The sequence below is a fragment of the Callospermophilus lateralis genome, chromosome 1 (assembly GCF_048772815.1).
Source record: "Callospermophilus lateralis isolate mCalLat2 chromosome 1, mCalLat2.hap1, whole genome shotgun sequence".
NCBI classification, from domain to species: Eukaryota; Metazoa; Chordata; class Mammalia; order Rodentia; family Sciuridae; genus Callospermophilus; species Callospermophilus lateralis.
The window spans coordinates 206,898,323-206,909,652 of NC_135305.1; the positions used below are offsets into that span (position 1 = coordinate 206,898,323).

Genomic DNA, 11,330 nt, shown 5'->3' on the forward strand with positions numbered 1-11,330 from the left:
GGGAATTGAGAGGGGAGAGAGTTAAGGAGATTTCATGTTTGTCAAAAAAATCCAATCAAATTTAAAAATGATAGAGGTTCATTTTGCATACAATAAGATTAGTCTAAAACCTGGGAGACTTGGAGCTCAAAGTGAGAAGAAATAAGAGATCAATGGAATAGAACAAACAGTACACAACAGAATCAGCAGTGATCCTAAGGCAAAGGTGACAGTTCAAAGCCCAGGGGAAAGGGGTCAACCCACAGAACTACTGTAAACCCCCAGGGGTTCCCCTTCTGATGGTCACTCAGAGGTTATCCAAGTGCAGTATCCAGCCACATGCGCCAAGAGGCTAAGCCCTAGCAAGAGAAGAGCAGAGGTCCTTGGGTTATCCCCAAACTTCAGAATGTTCCAGAAGCACTAAAAATCTGAGGGTGGGAAGAAGAAGAGAAAATGTGGGCCTGAGAGGTATCGTGGGCCTGAGAGGCATCGTGGGCCTGAGAGGCATCGTGGGCCTGAGAGGCATCGTGGGCCCTGCATCCTCCTGAGTGGAGGTGCAGGCTGTGGTCACCTGGGGGCTTCTGAGTCCTTGAGAGGCGCTAAACCAAATCCCAGACCTTAAGAGGAAGTCTCCCCTCTCCCAGTCTTGGTGGTTATATGTGGACCCCGGCCCAAAGCTAAAGAGGAGAACCCAGCTCCTCAAGTGCTTTATGCCATGTGGCCTCTGACCTCACTTAGTTTGTGGTTTCAAGTTCGGAAGGATCATCCCTTCACCTGGTAATGTGCCTGGGCTTCCATCCCAGTGGCCTGTTGGGAAATGAGTCTGCCAACTCTTCCAGGAGGCCCTGCTTGGGAACACTGGTGTTCAATTATGGTTTAATTGATAAAGAAAATTCTACGACTTTAAAAATGATCACAAAATCCCTATAATTCCCTTCCCTACTATAAGAATTTTTATTATTTGTGTGTATATACACAGTAATGAGCAAATTGTGAATAATATTTATACTATATATATTGAATATATAGTATATACTATATCTATAATTTTATGTTGCTGTGATCTTAGTTACACACTTTATATTCTCTTCATTTTCCATAAACTTTGGTCTATGGTTTTTACCTGGTCTCCCAAACCAGTTTGTGTTATTAGTGAACCAGCTAAAATAGTAGGCTCTCTACAGAATGGGAGAACATCTTGGCCAGTCACCCCTCTGAGAAAGGATTAATATCCAGAATATACAAATAACTCAAAAAACTTAGCATCAAAAACCAAATAACCCAATCAATAAATGGGCAAAAGAACTCAAGAGAAACTTCTCAAAAGAAGAAACGTGAAAAGCCAACAAATATATGATAAAGTGTTCAACATTTCTAGCAACCAGGGAAATGCAGATCAAAACTACACTGAGATCTCATCTCAGTCTGGTCAGAATGGCAACAATCAAGAATACCAACAACAAAAAATGCTAGCAAGTTTGTAAGGAAAATGGTACCCTTGTACACTGTTGGTGGGACTGCAGACCAGTACGACCACTCTGGAAAGCAGTTTGGAGATTCCCCTAAAAACTAGGGATGGAACCACCATGTGATCCAGCTATCCCACTCCTTAGTATTTTCCCCAAAGATCTAAAATTGGCATACCACAATGACAAAGCCACCACGAAGTTTAAAGCAGCACAATTCACAGTAGCTAAATTATGGAATCAACCCAGATGCCTATTAATAGATGAATGGAATAAGAAATTGTGATACACACGCACGCACACACATACACAATGGAATGCTACTCAGCCATAAAAAGAATGAAACTATGGCATTTCCCAGTAAATGGATGGAAATGGAAAGTATCATACTAAGTGAAATTAGCCAAACTCAGAAACTCAAAAGTCAAATGTTTTCTCTCATTATGAAAACTAGAATAAAATAAAGGAAAGGGGAAGAGAAGGATAGGATAACATAAAGAACCAATCAAATATAAATTAATAAATGAGAAAAAAAGTCTAGTAGAGTATAGGAAAAAAGGGGAGGGGGAGGGAGGGCATAGGAAAAGGGGGAAGGGAAAAGGGGGAATTATGAACCTAAATTGATTTCCATTTATGTATTTGTCAAGATAAACTCAACTGCTATGCATAACTATAAAACTTCAATAATAATAATAATAATAATAATAATAGCAATAGCAATAAAATCCCCATAAAAATAAAATAAGACAGTAGGCTCTCATTCTGGTCAGTCTTGTATAATGTATGCGTATCTGCACAGAGAGACGTTAATGGTAGTAAACTGCAAGATGAAATTGGGGTAGGTTTTACTTTGCTTTTGTGCTTGCATTCATATTGCTTGTTTGTTATTACTCTATCAATTCCCCAGAAATGCAAAAGGCCTCTTTGAAAATCCCAATTCAAACTCTTGACTATCTTGAACCTAAATATTCATGCAATTGAGACAGGTTAGACGGATGACAGCTGTGTCGGCTTTTACATCTCTGAACCCATGAAATGAGGAGTCAAAGCCCAGGCTGTGGATGGGAGGGCCTGCATGACTCTTGAGCCTTAAGAGCTGAAGCTCACGGGCAGCCCTGAAGCCTCAATCAAAAGATCCTATGCACTCGTCATACTAGTCATGTTGATCATGTGAATTCAAGACACTATCTCCAATGGAGCACACTTGAATGAATCTTCCTTTAAAGTTTGGCTTGTTTCTAAGTTATTCTGAGAGAAAAGAAAAGTAATACAAATAACGAATGGTGTGTGGAAGCTCTCTGTATTTGCCCTCTGAAGAAACTGCTCTGCTCCCTCTTGTTTTAGATGCAGAACTTTCTAGAGGACACTTGGGGTGATTTTAAGTGCAAAACAGACAAAATGATGGGGAGTTTTTTCCTCAGCAGCTAGAAATAAGAACGCTGTTGGACTTAATATCAATTGTTCCTCGATTCCACTTTGGGCTTCCAAAGCCAGGTATGTGTCACTGAAGGGAAGAAGATTTGTCTGGGCAGAGCCATGAAAATAGATCAACAGGGGTTCCTGCTTTTTCCCAATTTCGCCAGAAATGGCTTCTCATGACCTTTCTTCCACTCCTGCTTCCTACATGATTTACGGCTTTTTCAAGTTCAAAAATGTGATTTTAAAGACATGATTTCATTTCATGTCCTTATGCTAGCTCTCTTGTGAGAGATTTTCTCAAAACAAGATAACATGGTGTAGTCAGTGTAGATATGAGCCTTCCACAACTCAGTTGTAACATTGATGCTACACCATTATATAGAAACAGAATGCCCAACCAGAAATGTGTATCCCCTTGAATGGGAGACAAATAACTAGTATGCAAAAGGAAACTAACAAAAGTATATGAGGCTATACCCCCTGCCCACAGGGCTCAGCCTTTGGAAGAGAATCTGCTGAGCCAGTGCTGGTACTAAGGAACACTGCTTCCTGCTGATAGCTCTGGTGTCATGTGCCTCTGTCCCGGAATCCCACAACGTTTCTCAGGGGCTTGTGATCCGGAGACACAAGCCCTGGTACTGGAGATGGGCCCTGGACACAGAGAGGTGACCTTGTCTGGTGCCAGTGGAGTGATAAATCCACAGGAGACAAGCCCTTCCTGCAGAGAAGGACTGGAGCGAGAAGCCTGGGAGCACAAAGGAGCCCAGTAAGGCCCAGAAATCAGTGCAGGAACCAATGCCCATTGGAAAGGTAGGAATCCAGGTTCAAGAGGTAGACCTGCCCTGAAGTGGCAGAGGGAGAGACTGATCACCTCCCAGAGTTGCCAGAGTAGTCTTGATTGCAGGAGAGGAAACTGCAACTCTAAGGGACTGGGTGGCAGGCTGGGGACACTGTGTGAATGGTGTCTGAGTGAGATGGGCTGAGCCCAAAGCGAGGGCAGAGTCCAAATCTGCAGTTCCATGGCAATCCTCCCTGCAAGGTCTACGTGCCTGGTCCAGGTGGGGTTTGTTCACTGAACTGCCAAGGCTAAGAGGTGCCTGAAATATCTCCATAAGGAGAGTGGCTCCAGACGGACAAAGCAATTGCTCACCCCATCCCCTTCCCTTTTCATGTGTGATGGTCAACTTTTAGAGGGAGGATATGGATATCAGAGTAAGATCACCCCTTATATTGTATGGTAAAGAACTTTAAAAGGGTATCACTAGATAAAGAGCTACATGATCAGGTGCCCAAATTAATTTGAAACTAGAGAAAAAAATTTTTCACTTTTAAATAAATGGTTGTTTTCTCTAGTCTTGTGCTCTGGGACTCTGCCAAGTTCCTCCCTAATGCTGGAAAACAGGAGAGATAGAAGAGGGAAGGGATCTGGAAAGGCTGACTAGACCAGGTCCTGGACCTTTTTTTTTTTTTTTCCTCTGAGATGTCCTTTATTCCTGTTTCACAGATGAGGAAATCAGGCTGGCCCTTCTGACAAGGGAAAGCACCAGGGTCTGACTAAGCGGTCACTGGCTGAGAGCAGCCATCTGCTGGTGGCAAAGGGGTTGGGTGGGAGGCCTTGGACAGGGATCTCGGGCAGAGTGAGTGGGACAGTGTAGAGGCAGGAGGCATGGAAGAGAATTACACATAGAGATGGAACATCCCATTCCTGCTGCATAAGTGCCACTAGCCCTGCTTCATAATATACCTGCCATCATCCAGCTAGCAGATGGCAGATCCTGGACCTTTTAAGGACACTAGAAAGATCTGTATTGTGTCCTGGGACAATACATGCATTGCCTCAAGCTGCAGGTTCAGCTCTGTCATTTTGTGCAAATGCCTGATAAGAGAGTCTGACAGAGCTGGGAATGTCAGGGGACACCCTACTTCCGGTGGGTTTTATCCTGCTCTCCAGCTGGGCATAAGAGGAAAAAAAATGGAGGGATCCCATAAGTGACAAATTTTCTTTTCCTTAAAAAACATTTAGGCCTCAACCTTCTTTAAATGTCTGAGCTGGCTCTAATCTGATCCAAATTTACACTCTGCTCTGATAAAGATATTTCGTGTGCTCCTTTGTTGAAATAATTATGATTGGGCTCTTCCTTCAATCTAAGTCTTTTTTGAAGCTCATAAACTGAAGTTTATGCCCTCTGTTTTTCTTTCTTCTGTCCTTATTCTGAGGCCAGTTGTCCAAAAGTTAACTCTCAAATAGACAGAGAGAGAGAGAGAGAGAGAGAGAGAGAGAGAGAGAGAGAGAGAGATCTCCTTTGAAGACTCCTAGGTTTTAGGGTTCTATTGAGAAGCAAAGACAATTCCTTGCCACTTCTAAAACTTACTTTCGAGAACACTCATTAACTTGCACGTCCACGTCCTCACATGTGACCCTTCCCTGAGAAAGGAGAAAGCCAACAGCCCTTCCTCCCTTGAGCGAGCAGCACATGGACCAGTTGCACTTCACCAGACTCCTGCCTCACCTCATTTTCCTCTTTCTCCAGGGAAGTCCTAAGAAAAACAGGCAAGGGCAGGATGTGGAGGGTGGGAGGGCCCAAAGGGAGGGGAAAAGGGTGATCATGACCTGAAACCTATTTCCATGCCTATGAGTTTTGTTGGGATGAACCCAACAACTATGTATAACCATTAAGCTCTAATAAGATAAATAAAAATTACACTAAAAAAGAAAAGAAAAACAGGCACTGGTTCTACAGTTCCTGATCTATAAAAATAAGTTGAGTAAGAAATTCCTTTGACCAACCCCTCCTGTTCATCTTCTTTGTGAAGAAGCAGCTCTCCAGAGTTTGCTGTTGGCACATATAAAAGGTCGATTTAAATTGTTGACTTGATTGGATTAAGGGATGCTGACGATTAAGAGGCTTCTGGGTATGTCAGTGAGGGTGTGTCTAGGCATGTGGAAAAGCCAACGGAAGTGGAGATGCTCCCGAAGCATGGGCAGCACCATTCAGTAGGTTGGAGGCTTAGATGGAATAAAAGTTGGAAGAACTAGGAAGCAGCAGCAGATGCAAGCTGGATTCTCCTAAACACCTTCTTGTTTGCTGCTTCGATCACCTGAGGACATCAGACTCCAGCTCCTTCACTCTTCCAAGGTGGACTCTGCCAGTGATTCTCCAGGGAGTTTCCAGAAGCCTTCGGTCCTGGACTGGGAGAGCATCATTGATCCCTCTTGTTCTGAAGCTTCAGCCTCTGCAACTGCCCAGCGACTGGTTCCTCCAGCTCTCCAGCCTGCAGATGGCCATGGTGGACTATCCAGCTTCTGGTTTTTTTAAGCCAATCTAATAAATCCCCTTTTTATAACCATACCGCCTGTTGGTTCTGTTCCTCTGGAGAACCCTGACAAACACAGCACATTTCTGCTTAACTCAGCATTACTAAGAGCAGGAGGAAGAAAGCAACTGAGGTTAATGCTGCCTAACATGGCAATAATTTCAATTGTTATTAATAATCACAATAGCTAAATCAATAAAAGTTAAATTTAAAAATCCTTGCATTTAAATCTAGTCATGACAGAACTGGACATGGCTAGAAACTGAAAATCCAACCCAAACTTTTACATTTACTTGTTAGAGGATTTTGAATAAATTACTAACTTTCTTCAAGTTTGAGTTTTTCCATTAGTTGCGAGGAACATGTTGCACATCATTATAGGGCCTTGGAAGGTCTGGTTATTTGTAATAATAATTATTATTACTACTATTGTCATCAACATTTTGTTTTAAAATATGAAGATAATGATTTTGATAGTCACATTTAAACTATAAGACATAAAATGCAAAATGTTTTAAAATATGCAGTCGTAGCTAGGAATTGTGGCTCACACCTGTAATCCCAGTGACTCAGGAGGTTGAGGCAGGAGGATTGCAAGTTCAAGGCCAGCCTCAGCAATTCAGTGAGACCCTCAGCAACTTAATGAGACCCTGTCTCAAAACAAAAAATAAAAAGGACTGGAGCTAAGCCTCAGTGGTAAGACCCCCTGGAATCAATCCCAGTACCCAAACAACATAACAGTTTGTGGTAATAACAATTATTATATTATTATCGTTCTCCAACTTATTTTTCTATTTTTAACTTTCTTCTTTAAAAAGCTTTCAAAACTCAATATCCCCATTCTTCAGCCCCATCCTGCAACATTTCTGTTTCTTTTCCCATCAAGGATCATGCTGACTTTGAAAACTGCAGATCTTCTGGACGCCAACCCCCCTCTACCCTCAGCATTTCTGACTTGTCATTGGAAATCTGTGCAAAAGAACCTTTAAAATGTGCTGGCAGCTCATCACACCCTTTCTGGGTAAGCACATCATCACCTAGTGTGCTTTGGCCTGTGCCTAACTGCCGGACTGTCTTTTCTTCTCTTCCAGGGACGAGCAGAATGGCTACCTCCTTCCCCGAGACTGAGCTTGCCCTGGAGGCAGTTGGCACCACACCCTACGACTACGACTTGGCACCGCCCTGTGAAAAAGTCAATATCAAGGAGCTGGGGGCGCGGTTTCTGCCCCCGCTGTACTCCCTGGTGCTCGTGGTGGGGCTCCTGGGCAACGTGGTGGTGGTGCTGATCCTCACCAAGTACAGGAGGCTCAAGGTCATGACCAACATCTACCTGCTCAACCTGGCGATTTCTGACTTGCTCTTTCTCTTCACTCTTCCCTTCTGGATCCACTACGTGGGGTGGAACGAGTGGGTTTTTGGTCCTTTCATGTGCAAGCTCCTCTCCGGGTTCTATTGCCTGGGCTTGTACAGCGAGATCTTTTTCATCATCCTGCTGACCATCGACAGGTACCTGGCCATCGTCCACGCCGTGTTTGCCCTTCGAGCCCGGACGGTGGCTTTCGGTGTCGGCAGCAGCATCTTCACCTGGGTCCTGGCAGTGCTGGCGGCCCTCCCTGAATTTATCTTTCATGAGTCCCAACAGGGCTCCGAAGAGTCCGTCTGCAGTCCTCTCTACCCAGAGGACGAGGAAGACAGCTGGAAGCGTTTCCATGCCCTGAGGATGAACATCTTGGGTCTCGCGCTCCCTCTGCTCATCATGGCCGTCTGCTACTCTGGGATCATAAAAACACTGCTGAGATGCCCCAATAGAAAAAAGTACAAGGCCATCCGGCTCATCTTTATCATCATGGTGGTCTTTTTCATTTTCTGGACCCCCTACAACCTGGTTCTCCTTCTGTCTGCTTTTCAAATGAACTTACTGGAGTACAGCTGTGAGCACAGTAGACATCTGGACCTGGCCATGCAGGTGACGGAGGTGATCGCCTATACCCACTGCTGCGTCAACCCTGTCATCTACGCCTTCGTGGGCGAGAGGTTCCAGAAATACCTGCGCCACTTTTTCCACAGGCACGTGGCCATCTACCTGGGCAAATACATCCCATTCCTTCCTACCGAGAAACTGGAAAGAAGCAGTTCTGTGTCCCCATCTACTGGGGAGCCCGAACTGTCTGTTGTGTTTTAGATCAGGTGCAGAAAACTGCCTGTCGCAGCCGGACTAGGCTGGTGAAGCTAACACACTGCATCAACACTGAACTCTGGGAAAGGTCTTTGAACTTTCAGCACAATAGCAAAGCTCTTGAAGATCTTAAAACATATGCAATGCGGGCAGTGTTGTGCTTATACCCAAGGTCATTACCAGAGGCCAAGGGCTGGACAGTTTACCCACTGAAAACCGTAAAAACCACAGCTTTGCTTGATTCTCTGAAGACTTACCTAAGTTTGGATATTAGATAGTATACACAGGCACAAACAGGTAAAACTTCTTATATTTTAAAACGTAACTTCAGCCACTTATGGACAGAAATGAATTCTTTCACAAAATGCATTAAGTCAATTATTTTATTTTCTCATATGTCTAAAAATTCTTTATTTGCTTGGTAAAAGAGTTTTGCCTTCTTTTTTTTTTCTTTTTTGCTATATGGATAAATACTCTCAAGCAACATAATGGCACGATGCCATAGCTGTTCTAAATATTCTTAATAGTTGGTTGGTTTCCTGTTCACACCAAATGACCTCATGTCTCTTGTGTGGCTCACAGAGCCCTAAAAGGTGCACTCTATAAAGTAGGGGGATTCTATACGTGAGAAGAAGCCCCAGTGTGGAGTGGAGGGTGTAGACTCAAAGGGACTCACTGAAGTCACTGGTTCTCAAATGTGTCATCAGAAGCACTGGGCTGGTCTAATCCCACCCCAGAGTTTCAAAAGTGGTGGGTCTGGAGCAAGACCAGAGAATTTGCCACAAATGCGAGTTCTCTAGTATTGCCAACAATCCTTTTCCTGGGATCACACTTTTAGAACAACTGCACTAACTAACCTGCTCCTAGATGCACTTCTGCCTTCTTCTGGAAACTCAGGATTTCACAGTTGTCAGAGGAAATTGTAAGAGACACTTTGGATGATCTCTGCTAAAGACAGTTGCCATCTGAGAAGACTATGAACAAAGTGAGTCCGTCAGAAACCAATCAACTCAGTAGGAATATCTAGTCCACTAGTTTTGGTAAGATGAGCTTGGCTGCACTTGAAGCTGCAGAAGATTCTAAGATGGGTGGGACTTGCAGGAACTGCATTCTAAAGAGATTAAAAATGCAACTTATGATGTAAACATATTTCCAAAAAAAATTTAAAAGTAGGAACAGCCCAGGAACGAAGACTTTCTTTCTCCTTGTTCATGGCTTCTTGAGAAAGTGAGTTCTAAGCTTCTGCTTAATTTGTGCCCCTCAGTAGAGACTATGTGTGAGAGGGTGGCATGAACTCACCAGCTGTTCATCCAACAGCTGTCTGTTAGGGGTCAGGGACAGGATGCACACACACTGCCGTTAAGTGAAGGATGCATAAGACAGACACACTCCCTGCCCCCATGAAAACGTCAGTCCAGTGGGAGGTGTGAGACCGAAACTAATAACTCCAGTGTGAAGAGGCAGGCATTCTTTATACACATCACACATCCCGGCTCTGCCTGTGCCGGGAACGGAAAAGCCATTTCAGGCTGGAAGGTGAGGGAGGACTTCTGGGAGGAAGTGGCTTCTGAGCAGGTGTCTGAAGAATAGGCAGTGTTTGGAAAGTGAAAGGATTTGGGGACAAGCACTTGAAACCAAGGGAATGCCCAGTTCAAGGGGGAGGGGGAGGGCACATATTTATAGAAAGTAGGGTGGAATGAACAAATTAGGATGGGCCATGAATTCAGGTAGAGGACCTTGAACTTTTTAAGGAAGGCATTGGCGCCATTGAAGGGTTTTGATCAGGGAAATAAAATAATCAATGTCATGCATTATGGAGATGAATCTGGAAACAGAGCATGGAGGCTTCAGAACCACCCAGAGAGGAAAAGTTAGCAGGTGAGCATGAGTGTAGAGATGAGGAACATTAGTGGCTGATGAGAGGTGCCAGAGGCACCCAGAGATGAAGTGGCCAAGAGACAGCATGAAGAAAGAGTCAAAGAACTAGGCATTATGTATGGTTGATAGAAAAAAATCAAAGGACAAAATATGTGTAACAGTCAACTTTGCATTGTTACAATGAAACACCTGAGGTAATTAACTTATAAAGAGAAAAGGTTTATTTAATTCATGGCTCTGGAGGTTCTAGTCCAAGATACACTGACCCCATAACTTTGGGCCTCTAGTGAGGGCAGTAGATAGCAACAATAGGAAATGCATGTTGGAGCAGACCAATATGTTACAAGCCAGGAAGCTGAACAGAGCAGATAGACTAGAATCTCACAGTCCCTTCTGGGGGCATGTTCTGGATGACTAAAGACTGCCACTAAGCACAATCTCCTGAAGACAACAGGATCTCCTGATGGTGCAATCCTGGAGACAAAGCCTTTAACACAGGCACCTGTAGGGGACACTATAAGACAAAAGAAACCAGCACCAGTGGTTGTCTTTAGGGGCTCTGAGTGGCTGGAGAGCAGGAAAAAGAGTGTGGCCTTCTGGATTTTTTTTTTTTTTTTTCAGTGCTGGGGATGGAACCCAAGGCTCCCACATCCCAGGCAAGCATCCTGCCACTGAGCTCCATCTCCAACCCACCTTTTGGATTTTGAGCTATAGAAACACGTTACCTGTACAAAATAATAATAACAACAATAAACCTTAGAATTATATTTTTAAAATAAAAGGCTAAGCTCTTATTCAGATCCAAACCATCAGCCAAAGGACACGAGAAGCTTCTTGCCATGAATTAACCCTTTGACGTGGTACACATTATTTAATCTCGTTTGGCTAAGATTTCTTTATTTATACCATAAAGGAGTTAGATTAGATCATTTCTAAGATCTCTGAAGCCCAACCAAACTCTGATCTTCTTAAAATATTGGGAGCCGGGAGCTCATTCCATAAAACAGATTGTAAAACAGGAGGGGGAGAGGAACAGAGGACAATCCCAAGCATCACCTCCCATCGCTGGAAGCAGACGATGACCCACTGCTGACCGG

At 43.9% G+C, this 11,330-nt stretch overlaps 1 protein-coding gene across 1 annotated transcript; it reads left to right on the plus strand.

The window, feature by feature from the left end:
• The first annotated feature begins 7,281 nt into the window (after nt 1-7,281).
• On the plus strand, nt 7,282-8,361 carry Ccr3 (C-C motif chemokine receptor 3). The gene has a single exon (XM_076869757.2). It carries the CDS (start codon nt 7,282-7,284, stop codon nt 8,359-8,361), a length of 1,080 nt encoding a protein of 359 aa, XP_076725872.1.
• Nucleotides 8,362-11,330: the final 2,969 nt, after the last annotated feature.